At 35.8% G+C, this 15,739-nt stretch overlaps 1 protein-coding gene across 1 annotated transcript in view; it reads right to left on the reverse strand.

The window, feature by feature from the left end:
- MYCBP2 (MYC binding protein 2) overlaps positions 1-15,739 on the reverse strand; it is a 172,002-nt gene that overhangs the window by 110,882 nt on the left and 45,381 nt on the right. The window contains 8 exon segments of the mRNA XM_041419961.1: positions 8,161-8,262; positions 8,978-9,123; positions 9,770-9,974; positions 10,452-10,610; positions 11,308-11,472; positions 12,384-12,588; positions 14,109-14,185; positions 14,802-14,940. Coding sequence (XP_041275895.1) covers positions 8,161-8,262; positions 8,978-9,123; positions 9,770-9,974; positions 10,452-10,610; positions 11,308-11,472; positions 12,384-12,588; positions 14,109-14,185; positions 14,802-14,940 — 1,198 coding nt within the window.

Below are 15,739 nucleotides of genomic sequence, written 5' to 3' on the forward strand. Positions count from 1 at the left end.
TGGTGTTATAAATCCCTTATGCAAAACTCAGAATGCAAATATTCCTTTTTCTGCAAATTCATTGATACTCTCATTCCTCAGCTGAACTTTATTAAGAAGACAGTGTAGGTTAACTTTTAATAAATGCCCATTGCCTCAAGTTTTCTGCTGTCAACTTTATACCATCACCTCCTTCACTAATACTAAACAGCATGGATAGACATCTAAGCAAAAGTTAGTCCAAATCTATATAGCTTTAGAACTTTCAGATGAAGAAACTTTCTTCATACAGAGAAGCTTCCAAATTTTAGCATTCACTTAAAAAGACAAAATGAAGAATGCTTTAAAAACACTCTACTGTCTAGCTTAGAGGTCAACATGTGTTAGGGAATATAATGGCCGAAAACCTCCTCAGTCATGTTTGTTTCTGCATACAGCACAGAATTTTTATTTTTGTTCTATCGTACTCATTTGGACTCTGTTCCAGAACAGATCCTCTTACTAATTCAGAGCTCCTTCTCCTAATCAAGGATCATAATTTGCTTTTGTTTTACCTTCATCTTGCAGATTCTTCCTTCAATTGTCTTGCTGTTGTGCTCCCCCTTTTCAGTCTCCTCTGAATTCAAATTTCCATTTAATAGATATATTTTTGGTAAGCATTACTTTCTGCCAAACCGCTTGCTGTGTTTAATATACTACTTTCCAGAGTTTTGACTGACACAAAAAATTACACCACATTTTGCTTCTTACCAAGTGAGGCAATATAGCGAGGAGTATCCTGAGGCACACCAGAAAAAAGTAAAAAGGGCAAGAGATGAATGACAAGCAGATTATGAAAGCTAAAAATGTCTGAAGGACAAATGATACAGAGGAAAGGTGAATGAAGAATATGAGAAAATAAGGCAAAAGTAGTGGGACTTACTGGAAAGTTTCTAATGAAATTAAAATCTGAAAAAAGAGAGAATGTACAGGACAACATGACACAAGTTAAAGTCAGATCAGCCAAGTTGCAAAAAGAGATCCAAGGACTGCAAAGAGTGTGGCTTGAAGAGTGTAGATCTAAAACATTTGTGGGTGGCTGACTGATCTCTAGATAACTTAGGCAAACATTCTGAAGCTCCAAAACATGCTTGCACAACAAACAGTGCGGGGAACAAGATACAGCCCTGAAGGCAGCCTTTCGCATTTTAGTGCTAAGAGCAAAGATAACAAAAGAGAATTTCAGGAGGACAGAAGGAAGTGAAGTACAGTAGGGTGAGCAAAAGAACTACAGAAGATCTGTAAGACACAGGATGTTTAGTAAACATAAGAGGCTGCCAGCTCCAGCATGGCCCTAACAGACACCTGCCATTAGTTTCCAAGCTACTCATCTGAATCACACTCTCCTAGTCAACACGACAATTCTGTAACAATCTAACCTTCTGACCAATGCAGGATTTATCTTCGCTTCTGGATATTCCTATATACTCTACATTTACCATTGTATAAAGAACTTGAATCCAAAATAAACTTAAATGCAACAGATTGCCACTTCATAGTAATTTCTACCCAAATCCATGTAACATGTCTGCTATCTTTGGCTTTTTGTGCATGCTAAACCTGTAAAATGATCATAATAAAATAGGAAAGTACAAACATGAAATAAAAATCTACATTTTGATTGTATTGTGATGTCTGCCCCCTTGGTCATCTGCTGGCAGGATGCAAAACACCTCCCTCTCCCTCCAAATAACACAGGCAACAAAACATACAAAAATTCATGGACACCATTAATTGCTTTCTGCTCACATCTGAGGTCGCCTGTACGAAGGGAGCAAAATTTAAGTGCTAAGAATATTTTGGTGGAACAATCCAGTCATGCATTAAATACTTCCTTTAATTTGTTAAAAAATGACTGCAGAGTATTATTTGGAACACTGCTTCAGAAGCCTCTAAGATAGATCTGCATGGGGAATAACAATCTATTACTAGTCTCTACTTTAGAAGATCAAGTGACAGAGATAAGCAAAGAGGAGTCACTGGTAGACTACTGAGCTATTTTAAATCAGTCACTGTGTGATGCAAAATGACATTCGCTCTCTCCCTTCACAGACTGTTTTTCCATAGCTGAGCTGAGATGCTGAACAGCCCTAGTTGAAATGTCAACACTAGCTTTCCTTTCTTGGTCCAGACTTTTCAAAATGGACATTGTTTTGCAGGAAATTCAAAGCATTAAAAAATATATTTAACCACAGAAATAAATTAATTTTCTCCAAATAGAATGCCTTTATTAAGTAATGCACTGGACTTCAGAAAAATGTACACAATTATTTCATCCTACACGCACTTAATGTGCTTTGGCATTCTTGGTCATCTAAGCTCTTGGACACAACTATGAAGGAGTTTAATGTTTCATTTTATATAACACATACTTCGATTTCTTCTAGTACCTCACCCTAAACAAATGCTATTTGGCAGGCTGTGATTGCAGGAGACTGAAATCAATTATCTCAAATGCTGACTTCTGCACCAGTGCACTGAACACAGCAGGCTACCCGAAAAAATAGTACATGATGACACACACATACAGAAAAGCAGTATAAATTCAGGTTGCAGAGCTAAGTGCTAGGCTGGATCACACCCTCTGTTATAAAAACCTATTTTTGGCTTCTTGAAAGAGAGCAAGCAATTTCTGGGGGAGTGTATTTTTGTTGGTATTTTTAGCAATAAAACAGGAAGATAAAACCCTAATATAGGATATTAACCATCCTAATAGGTCAACAGGTTGCAAATTTTGAGAAAAATATTTCAGAAAATGGAATTAGAGACAAATGCTTCACTTCAGTTCCACTAGAAGCGTAAAACATTATAGTGAGATAATGTCCCACCTATAAAGCCTTAAAGGAAACAAAATTTAATATTCTCATGAGGCAGGGCTAATAATTATGGTGCATGTAAAAAAAAATAATCTGCATTTTTCCAACTATGACTAGCAATTTACCATTAAGGTGAAAACACTCATGGAGAATGTCATGTGCAGGCACTAAGGTTAACTGCAGTTTGCTTCTTTTGTTCAAAACATTGAAAATAAAGACAAGATACGTCTCTTCCTGTAGTCTTAAAGCAACATTCAAATTGTACAAATCAGGTGTAGAAGAAAAATTAAGGCTTTTTAAAGAGGAAAAAGAGATGCACACCAGCCAACTCAAGCATGCAGGGAAACGTGGGAGTAATAAGAGAATGAAATGGAAGTATGGTTTATGATAATCTTAATTTCGACCTTTTCCCCCTTCTGAATACTTGACTTCGTATGTATTGTTAAAAACATATAAAATATTCATTTCTGCATATAAATACATGAAGTAATTTAAAACAGCAAATACTAACCAGAACTGTACCATGGTGTCTACTACAAATCAGATCTGAAACTATAATATAAATATTTTTACTCTAAACATCAGTTTTAATAACAACAGTTAGCTTTCAGAAAGGAATCACAGACAAAAGTGTAACAATGTAACTTCATAAAACCATACCTGATGGTCATTAGGGGCAAAAGCCTACAGCTTTCCTTGAAAGCATGCTTAAAAAGTCATGTGTGAGTTTCAAGTGAAAAGGTAACAATTGGTTTTGGTTTGCTTAAAGAACACTGAAACAAAAGTAATCCTGAAAGCATCAAATTAAACATTTAATTAAAACCATAAAAAGAAGCAGCACAATTATTTACTAAGTAATATTGCACTAGTACAGACAGTTCTACTGTGTATTTTGGTATATGTTGAGCAATGAACAAAGGGATTCCAAGCTCAGGGTGGCTTGTGCAGGTGTTAAACAGATTTGTGTGATACTTAGCCCACCATGGTAAAACTAATCACTGAATTAACTGAATCAGTTACACTTCAGGAAAATGAAAAATGCCCAAATCTAGGCAGCCTCAGATTATATTGTCTTAAAACAGAGCAGCTTGGACTAAAATTAATCAATTTTCTGTGGGTTCTTTGTTGTTGCAAGTAGGATAAGACTGATTAAATTAATTTTCCTTTTCTGTAGGGGTATCAAAGGCTAAACCTTGCTTAATTACACACCAAATCTGCATCTCAGTAATAATCATCTAGAGGTTTTTACAGCATAGGCTGAGAAAGAGTAGTAGTGAAATACCAGTGAAGCATGAGACCACTTATTATCGCTGTATTGAGAACCATGTCCGTGTTTTTCAGCTTATTAAATATAATTTAAAAAGCTATTTTAACATTCTTATTGCCCTCTGAAAAAATATCCCAGAATTATCTCAAGTGATAAATTTAAACTTTGACTATTCCAACTCCTATTACTGCAAACACCAATCTGAAAAAGTAAAAAGTCTCATGAACAGCTTTCAAGATTAGCTCTCTCAAAAAATACTAGTCTTAGGTTCATTACATTAATTGCACATGTGGCCCACAGATTTCTGTAATCCATTAAGGCAATTTAATACCCCCATGATGAAAAAAATAGTTTCACAGGAAAGAAAAAAATAATTAACCATGTTCTGAACATTCTAACATACAAAACTTTCTCACTGCCACAGAAAATAATGACGTGCAACTGTTTCCATATTCATCTCATTATTCTCATCAAGCCCCAAACCAGTTTGAAAAACAAAAACCACTTCACCATATGGAAAATCAGCTCCTTCACTTCTCACCAGAGACAGTGAAGAGCTGAGATAATTCCATCAATTATTATGTTGAGATATTATGATTTAGCACAGACGCTGTGATGAATACAGCTGGCTTTATTTCTCTGAAGGTCATACACCCAACTCAAAAATGTAGAATTGATTGAGCCCTCTTCACTGCTTGTCACAGTCACTTTGTGTGCACAAAAGAGCAAAGAACTATAATAAATATTAAGGAACTTACAAAATTTTAAAATAATTGATTATCCCAAACAAACACTTTTTACCCAATATTAATTTAAAGTACCTATTTTTTTCCACTAAAGTAGAATTTCTTTCTTGAATACAGCAACAGAAATAACTGATTCAAAACATAAAAATTATTAGCTGGTTACAATTCCATCACAAACTATAGTTCGTAACTCGTTTCAAAGTAAGAAACAAAGAAATCTTCAGCATAAGCACTTAAAATTCCTGAAGTGTGCTGTTGCTGTGCAGCATGTATACAGGTCCCTTACAACAGCGGCAGGCTACTTGGATCATGTGTGAGGAGTGAGTTAATTGCTTGTGACACTAACACTGAACCAGGTCATTGATATTGCAGTTATTAACAACTACTTCTACCCAGAACATTCAAATTCAGAGTTAGCATTCTCAGATAAATGCAAATAAAGAAGAGCATTCTTATCTTCTTCAACACAAGAGACCACAAGTGATCTTGTGAAGAAATTAAACAATTGTCACACCTGAAGACTCTTAATTTAAGTGGACCCCAAGAACATGTTTTCATATCACAAGTCACTATAACAGGACTAAATCTGGAGCTTTGAAAGAAGCACAACAAACAATTAGCTTAAAAATCAGCGTAATCCCAGCACTTGTGCTCTTACAGCTCTCTCCTAAACTTAAGACCTATTTCAACGCATTTGGGTGACAGGCAGCTTTGTGATTTTTTTCTTTGCATGACTGTTTTAGGAACGAAATATTCCTGTATTTTTAAAGCTTTTCTCTTCTTTATAAGACATTCAAGATTTACTGAAAATAATTGTATTGAATAAAGGTCACCAACAGGAACTTAAAAGTTTGCAGCTACATTCAGTGATGAATCCTATTCTTGACCATCATAAACTATGCGTGCTTTTTTTCTTATAAAAGAACAAAAGACACACATTAACACAGTAAATAATCCAGCAATCAGAATCCTGGTAAAATAAACACTGTGTACCTTAAGGAAAGGCCCTAAAGAGCTGGTCCTTTAACTGACTAAGCACCGTTTTCAGAAAATTGAAAGCTTGAACATTCTCTCTGGATCTCCAAATAGCTATTTCATTAGCATGGATTTGTTCAGCTCCATATGCACAAATAGTAAAACTCTTGGGAAAACTGAGCAACAAGTAACCTGCCTGTTCTTTTAACATTGTTATGTTTTATCAGACTGGAAAGCAAAACACTGCACAAAAAATCTAGTAGATTATTTAAACGTTCTTTTTCCCTCTTACGAAAAGAGTAGCGTCATAAGAGTTGTCAAGAATGGCGCTACTCTTTGCACCAACTCATTAACGAAAACTTAAGCATCTGGATGGAGAAGCAAAAAAGCTCTTTAATCTGATTATGCAAATAAAGATTGATTATCAAATCAAATATTCATACCTGATTATATAAAACAAGATCTCTAAGTATTTGTGAAACACCACTTCCAGCTTTATCACAAGAAGTCATTCTGAACCAAAACAGGAGACTAATCTCCAACCCTTCCAGACTGGCATACCCACTACCTCCCACAGCCACACCGGTATTCTTTAGATACAAAATGTAACACAAATATGTGCAACAAGCTGGATAACAGTATATTTTTAGCTACAGTCCCTATACAGAATCATAGGATCAACTAGGCTGGAAAAGACCTTGGAGATGGAGCCCAGCCTATGATCAAACACTCCCATGTCAACTACAGCATGGCACTATGTACCACATTCAGTCTTTCCTTCAAACACTTCCAGGGATAGTGACTCCACCACCTCCCTGGGCAGCCCATTCCAATTCCCAATCACCCTTTCTGTGAAAAAATTCTTCCAAATGTCCAGCCTAAACCTCCCCTAGCGCAGCCTAAGACTGTGTCCTCCTGTACTGTCACTGATTGCCTGGGGCCCACTTGGCTACAACCTCCTTTCACCCATACACCTATGAAACCAACCATTAGAGTGCATTCCTGCTACTGTTCAAGTGATCTTTTTTTGCTTTTGAAACAGATGGCATACAGAAGGGATAAGCTGCTCTGGTTCTGCTTCTAACCACAGAAATAGAAGCAAATGTAAATTTTTCTCTGCCAATCTTCTTTTTTCATTTAACTGAAGTTTACCTCCCAGCTCTGTCATCACTGATGGGCTAAACAGCACCACCTTTCAATAATGACTGGCCATTTAATTAGGATTCAATAAAAATTTGTTAGCTGCACCCAACATTTGCCAGCAGCATGCAGCAGCTCTGACATGACCTAAACAAAGGCTTCCTCTCTTCACCTCACAGCTAAAATTAGCCACTAAGATGCAAAGAAAAATAAATATTCCATCCTTTTCTATATGCATAGACAACTACAAGATTTCTCTTTCTGGTTGCTCCTTATTTGTGGTTTAAACCAGCAATTTCTTAATGCAAGTGAAATAAAGACACAATTCACATCACAACAATCATTGGCACAGTCTAGGAAATAATTTGGATTACAAGGCACATTTTGTATTCAAAAAAAACCCAGTATCTAATTCATAAGAGAAGAATCAAAATGGTATTTACTAGAACTACAGGAACTTGAAAGAGCATATATCCCAGTAAGTTACTCCTCTTCTCAACACATTATCTTAGCAAACATGTCATCATGCTTTACAAAAATCTTACAGTTTACATCAGTCTAATTTTCTCATATTTAATTTGACAAGACACTGAAGTATCTTAGAACATGAACAGTACTGAAAAGTTCTTGAGGCAGATTATTCTTTGTGTGGAAAATCAACAATGAGGTAAATAAAGCATAAGAAAATTTTCACATGTTGAAGTGGTGTTTTGTTTTTTTAATTCAGTCTGTGTCAATATTCTCATGTTATGCAAATACAGAAAAGTTCATTTTATAAAAGACAATTCTGCCTATCATTATACAACAGAAAATGAATGATTATAGTAATTAGATAATTCATATAATAGGTAAATAACATAAGACAGGCTTGTAGTTCTTTCTTCATATAAATATGTATTAGGATCTACATTTTAAAAACATTCAACTAGAAAATGGCAAAAAAATAAAAACTCATATTGAAAGTGATATAAAATGCTCCTTTCATCATTAAAATTCTGATACTTATGTACAAACTTTGTTAAACACATCGATTTTACACCATTTTCTAAAAGCATGCTACATAACAAACTACCTACTTAGGACCTGATTTAGGTTTGACCACTGTACAGGCTCACTGGAGGAAGACTATTTTCATTCTTAGAAAACAGACTTAAAAGTTTCTTAAGCTATTCAAGGCCCTTCTCAGTAAGTCACTCACCTCTTCCTTCTTCCAATCTATGTCTCCTAATTACACGCTGCCGCTTTTCTTCTTGTCGTAGCTGAAGGTGTTCCTCAATATTAACTCCAGGAACAGGGACAGCTAAATAGATTAAGAAAATAAAATACATAAAATTATCTTTAAAATTGTTTTGGTGGCAATAAACCTTAAAAGAAGTAAGGTAAATGAAAACTGAAAACCTACTTACTAGCTGCTCTTTACATGGCCCTAACAATAAATAAAAAGGATTTGAGTAAATTCGGAAGAGTTCTAAGCTTTATCTCCTGGTTTTCATGAATCTGACTATTCCACCATCACTAAGTAGTACTTAGGAATACACACATATGTAGTTATGTGTTGTCATGGTTATCTCCATCCTCCCCTAAAAAGTTTCAAAAAGTATTATTAAACCAAGTCTACGACTGTTCATATTTTTAAAACATTTTACACCAATTAGCCATGTTTTAGTTTAAGAATGCTTAAATCCTGATAAAAACATTATAGAAAATTTTTCAGGATATCAAAAAGGACAAGAAGAACTTGTAGTATCAACATTAGTTTCGTAACTGCACAGGTCATAAAGTGGCACAGGTGACTATAGTAAGGGCAAACTTAGAACAGTTCACTTAGCAGAATGATCCCACTTTGCTATATCACCAATAAATAAATCTGACAGTTAAGCACCATTTTAACAATATTACACTAAAACTGTCCTGTAACAAAGTGTGCAAACAAATGTACTGGACAACAATAGGAAAAAAAGAGGTACAGTAAAACTGAGAATTAAAAGCCTTTTTGGTAATTTCATAGTACTTACCCAGCAAGAGATCTAAAGGTATCATCTCTTTTACAGCATCAAGGATTCCTCTTTGCCTTGCCTCCTGGCCATCCAGCTCTCTAGCACATGCCTTGCAGCAGCCACACACAGCACAGCCTGACTCACCTGAGCCACAGCCACAGATTCTGCAGCAAACAAAGTTGCTTTATCACTATCTTTTATTTTTGTGCATTACTGATGCCTTTGTAATTAAAACACAGATTATTACTTTGTTCTATCTGTGGACATGCAAGTTTTCCAGAGATAAGCAGGAAGGACAGCTAGTTTAAATCCTAGGTGCTGTTGCATGGGGCAAGGACCACACACTGACCGTCCACTGAATCGAATTCTCAGAATTACTTGTCTTTCTTCAATTTAATGTACACCACATGAAAACATGAACAAGGAAACAGTGAGCACACAAAATGCTGAAGAAACAGTTATGGTGACGCAGTGACCCCTCTGCAGCTCAACTAAGAAGGAACAGATAATGGCAACTTGAACAGCAAGATAAACTTCTACCAGCAGCTCTGTCAAGAGACAGGAATTATATTGCTGCTCACATCCAACAGCTTCTAGTGAAGAACTACATGCTAAAGTGAGAAAAAAGTTTGTAAAACTAATCACTTGCAGCCACAAGCTATTTACAGAAATTTTAAGCCATTTCTGATTTTAAAAACACATACTACTATATATTTAGCTATAAAATTATTTTAGATGGAAACTTCAACTCAGTTCACATTCAGTGCTTTAGCCATCCAACTGTCTGCACATTCCCACACGTGTGCTTACCCTCCAGGTACTCTATCAGGACGCCCGCTACTAACACAGCTGGCTCCATAGCCTGTGCAATCTCCACATACAGTGCACACCATACACTGCTCCAGCTTCCATTTATGCATGCCTGGAGGACACATCATGGACTTCTCATCTTTTTCATCCAGTTCCTCTTCCAGATCCTCATCCATTGCTGTTGCCATGTTCTCAACTCCAAAACCTAATTAAGATATTGAAATAAGAAATACGTGCTTTCTGAGGCCATCAGACAGGGTTCTGGTTACTCAGAGAGGTAAGGACACGCTGGACTAGGCTCTGAGCAATCTGATCTAGCTGAAGATGTCCCTGCTCATTGCCAGGGGGTTGCACTAAATGATCTTTAAAGATTGCTTCCACCTCCAACTATTCTACGCGTCTATGAACTGCTGAAGCTCTGAAGAACATTCACAGATCAGGTTTTAAAAGGAATGACTAGGAATGCCTGATTTGCCTGCTCAGCCAGCTCAGAGACTTCTTGGAAATCTCTGTGCATGGGCATGCTTGATTTTTTAAATCATGTTGCACGTATTCAAACTTTAGTGATGGAATTACATTTTATAACAAAATGTTTAGCTTTGTTTTCACTTCTGATATTTGCCAGCATGCAAATGAAAAGAAAAAAAAAAACCAAAAAACAAAACAAAACAAGGTCCCACACCTTTTCCTCCCTGGTTCATAGAGCCTGTGTCTCGTCCACACTGTCCTTTATTATTTACTCCAAATGTCCACACTTCGCCATTCTTCATTAACACACAGGTGTGAGCTTTGCCCATGGCTACTTGAGTCACAAAATGACCTTTCAAATCTGTTACTAAACCTGCAAGACATAAAAGACTTAAGTGAAAAATTCCACTTTCTAGCCAAGAAGGAAACTCAATGATGTAACAGAATTGTTAGCGGTTACTGACAATTTTAAAGTTTACAGCATAGGAAAAAAACAGGTATAAAAAACAAGTGTTAGAATAAAAAGTGAAAGAACTAGGCCTAGGCCACTTGTCCTGCAAAAAATGAAGATCCAAAAGCAAACCTAAAACTGCTGTGAATCACTTGTTTTGAAAAAGAATTCTAAAGGAGTCATAAAGCCACTGGAGTTTATTTCATTAATATTTTACTTAAACTGTGGTGCACAGGATCCCCTGCTACCTTATGAGCTGAGAAGCACTAAGACCTAGCTTCCAGCAGCCTTTGTTCGCACCAAAGCACACCTTATTTCTGTGACTCCTTCCTGTGTGGCCTTCTGGTGCCAGATTAACACAAGTGAATTTTTTTTTTTCATCTCCTTAGTGGAAGAATTACTTCGGACATTTGTCACCACTGATGCTAAATTATTTTACAGAACTTTTGGAAACTACCTTTTTCTATCCTTCTGTCATATTTGTCTGAATCAACAGAATGTCAGAAATACATTAGGAGGGTAAGAAACACAAAAACAACATTTTCATGGGCTAAAAACTTCCATACTAATTTCAATTATTTCAGTTGAAAAATAATTCAAAAGACCAATATTAACTTACTTGTACTATCAGAGTAAATGGCATCTTTTCCAAACATGTAGAGTTCTCCATCTTTGGAAATTACAGAACTGCTTCCATTATTGCACGCTGTAGATATGACAATCTTTCCTTCCATTTTAATAATTTTTTTAGGCTTATATGGCTTTGATTGCCTTCTGCTTTTAGCTTTAAATAAATAAATAAATTACAAGTAAATCTACCAAAAATCCTCAAACCATCACAGGCATAATCATTAGTTTTCAAACCACTAATGAAAAAAACCAAACAACTAACCATAGGTACAATCTCCTGGTCTAATTTCAATTGTATTATACTGGCTCCTCTCAAAAAAATTCAATGGCAAGCCAAGACATTATTTGATCAGTATCTTGTAGAAATGAATTTTCAAGTATTTCAAATCACTTTAATTATTCTTATTAATCTACCACATCATCATCTCCCATCTGTTTCCTAAAGTGAAGTATTTAATTCTTTATTACAGCAGATCACAGATTCAGGGCACTTAAAGGTATCTTCAGTTGTCTTACAAAGTCTGTTTCAACCTACACATACAACTACAGAAATCAAGACTAGGAAACGTGTTAATTTTATATTGATGAGGCATTTGTTAGTCTGAAGATCAAATTAATCTGTCTGATGTCTGAAGAATTCTGCCTGATCAACCACAGAAGATCTGCTTATACAAGTTCTCATCAATGTGCCTCTCCACCAGCCAGCAAAACATCCACTTCCAAAGCTCAATAAAACAAGAGCAAAGAGGCAAAAGTTTGGCTCCACAGTTTTTCCAAGTCCCAGGCAGACAGCATGGCCTCTTGACCAAATCTACTATTGTCTTTTCTTGGGACAAATCTAAAATAGTACTTCCACCACACAACCCGAACTGTGGTAAAGCACAGATTGGATTCTGTAGTTGGGAGAGGTTTTGGCACTGGTTGTCAGGATTTGTGGCCAGCATAATCTCCTGCACAAATGGCATGCTTACATGTTCCTGGAAAATGCTGAAACTCTTATTCTCAAATTAAAAACTCTTTAAGAGGCTTTTACCAACCACTGGTCAAGCAAGCAATGATACATACTTGATTCACCATCCTCTCCTTTACTAGCAGAACCTGTGAAGAATATGCTTCCATCCTCAGCAACAAGTAAGGCATGTGAGCCATCATGCCCAACAGAAAACTGAATAATCTTTGGAGATTTTGTGATTGGGAGTTCAACCCATTTGCCAGCTGAAGGGCCACCTTGTTTGATTCCAAGGCTCTGATATTTGCCAGTATAATAAATCTAGGAGAAAAAAGTTTATCAGTTTTAGTTATGCCACAGCACTTCAAGCTTACATAATTCTCAAAGTTGCATTGTTTTTAATTCCTTTCATTTCAAAGCACACTGCACTCTTCCTGACTTTATTTACGCCATTTCAGTATCTCTGTCCCAAACCCATCAATTTTGACTTAATGGGGAAACATTCTGATTAGATTCTTAGTTTAGTTTGTTTTGAATTGTGCTTTCTACTGAGCCACTGAGTGAGCTTTCATATATAATTGTTTGGCTAGATGAGTTGAACACACAAGAAAGAACCAAAGAAACTACTCAGAGGATGCATTTAAAACACCTCACAAAAATGTCTGGTCTGTATAAAAACAAGATGGTATTATAACAATAAAATCAATTTAAAATAAAAAATTACTACGTATTTTAATATGCTTCAACACATTTGTAAAACATGTTTAGTAAATGCACAGTGGCCACTGACTACATAAATAACAGAGTAAGATATTTCACGTGAACAAACAAAAATACTGACATGAACTAAAAAGTTTTCTTTAGAACCATGCAACTCAACAGCTCTATAAAATTGGTATGTCAACCTATGGGGCACCTGAAGCCATTTTACAGTGCCTTACATACTGTATTTCCTACCTTAACAGACAACTTTATAGACCAAACCCAGGAAATGTGTGATTTTATAATGAACAGGCACTTTTGTTAGTTGAGTGATAAAGTTAATCTGCCTAGCTCAGTGCTGAAGAGTTCTATTTGATCAAATTCTGGTACATAACGTTTTCTTTAAAAGTATTTACTCTAACATTTTCAACAATCTCACTGTTCTGACAGCAGCAGAGCAAGACCTTCATTCCAACAAAGCAATGCAATTCTGAACATGTAATTAAGAACTATGTTTCTACAAGATAAACAGCATTAGTCTTTCACACTGAAATAGAACCACAGTAAATAATGGGAAGAGTCAGTGACAGCAGTATTTCTAAATTTCCATGATTATGCAAATGCCTCAAAAAGTCTCCACTGAGCAGAACAACATATCAAATCATTAAGAACAGGTTTAAAGAAATCAATTGAAAAATTTACATAGGGGAATCAATAATTCTCTAAAAGATCAGAAAAAAATCAGGATGGGATTTAAATAAATTACTATGGTCAGACTGGAAAGTTATGAGGTGGCAAAATTTGCAAAGGTGCTAACACATCATTTGTAGACAGAAGACAGTTTTGTTTCTCAAATTTAAATAAAGCCCTTCATTGTGAGACTGACTGTAGAAATTCCTATAAATTCAAGTAATGGATTTCTAAGGGGTTCCAACTATCAGCTGGGTATCTGCTTTTAAATAACTATTTGTCTTTTATGTTTTAAAGCAGGCTCTGAAAAATACATTTGAATACAGTCATAGACATACATTCTAACATACTGAAAAGGCAAAAAGAAATTATGGAAAATAATGATTAAATTAAAAAACACAGAAATCTATTGGTGCAATTTGCTATTCACTACAGAACATTTTCAGTACCTTTCCACTAGCAGTTTTCATCAGTGCAAACTCTCTCCCAGCACCAAGGACAGCTGATTCCTCATCAAACCCTGTACCTGTGCAAGTAAGATTGTGTTAACTGAACAGTTTAACCAGGCAGTTTCACAGACCAGTCACCTATCCACCTCTGCTGGTCCATGGAGCCAAATATGCTGGTTATTTTGTTCTGATAGAGCCAAAAGTAAGCTCAACAGAGCAAAAATACCCCAAAGCAAAGGCCAAATTATTTTTTTTCAAAATACCTTCATAGATACTACCAATTCTTCACTTCAAATTCTGATTTGAGGTGAAGAATGTGTTTTCAATGTAATTCTCTCTCCCTTTAATCCAGTCAGTGGTCCTTGTAACTTGTTAACTTTGACCCACAGCAAGGAGTTCCACAGTTTATCTATGTTTTATAAAGTCCAAGCTTCAAACAATTATATATTTATTATACAACTGAAGGAAAATACTGGAAAACAATGAACAGTGCTAGAGACAGAAAGGTGGTTCCAAACAGGTGTATGGGTTTGACTCTGAGTCAACTAATGCTTGAATGGATTCAAACCCCTCTCCATGTGTTTATTATGGAGCTGTACCTTCCTGCACATAGAGTCAAAGGAAAGCGCAGTGTTTCAGATCTACTGTTTGAATTACCAGCCTTGTTATTAACCTTCAAAGAACAGAACTTACTGATAATGTGCAAATCTTTCTCCAGATCAAACAATGAGATGCCACAGGCATGTAAGCATTTCCTTGCAAGCTTAAGCTGCAGCTCTTGTTGCAATACTGGCTCAGTACTTGTGGCAAATATTCGCACTACAAAGCCATCCTGCAATAAATACAAAAATCCACTTCATACTGTACAAGAAATTAATTCATTTACTTCTCAAGTCCTAAGTATATAGACATGGTACTATTTCAGAGTAAATGTCAGAGGACACTGATAAAGTAACATTTATTATAACATTTACTACAGAGGAGAAAATAATTAAGTGGCCATCAGGACAAGCTGAAGTATCTGACTCCTTAAACATATATCGAGTTCTATGAAAATGCTGTGAACACTATAAAAAGAGTGAAGTGCTGTAGAAATCTTACTCTTACAGTTATTTACATCTATGTTTAAGCCCTGAACTTCTTGTTCAGAACCCAAAATTCTGCATGCAGAGTGACAGCTGTGAAGAGTAACTAGAAGAGTTTTCTGTTTACAAGTGCAGAGTATCTTAATCTCGCCATGTTAAAAAACCCCCACCAATTTAATTGTTAGGAGGGAAATGGATTAATCTTGGTTTTTCTGCAGTTGGTGTTTAGCATCTGTTGACAATCCAGTTTCACCCCATCCCTATTTTACAAATTTCTCACTATGAAAAACCACACCAGAACTAAAAACATAGTAACTGTCTGCTGGAAAAAAAAAATACAACCACCACTACAGTTTTGTCCCTAGTAGGAGCACTTCTTTGAGTTTCTACAGCTTTGACCATCAGGCAATTTTCACACAAAAATCAACTGCAATGTAGTATATTTCCTATCTCATCTAATAAAACTGTCTGAAATACTCCAATAAGTTCCAAAGCAATTACAGGAAATTAATAAAGAAAAAAAATTATCCTTAAGCGCTACGAAGC

The sequence above is a fragment of the Onychostruthus taczanowskii genome, unplaced genomic scaffold, assembly GCF_017590055.1.
Source record: "Onychostruthus taczanowskii isolate IOZ18803 unplaced genomic scaffold, ASM1759005v1 scaffold62, whole genome shotgun sequence".
Lineage (NCBI taxonomy): Eukaryota > Metazoa > Chordata > Aves > Passeriformes > Passeridae > Onychostruthus > Onychostruthus taczanowskii.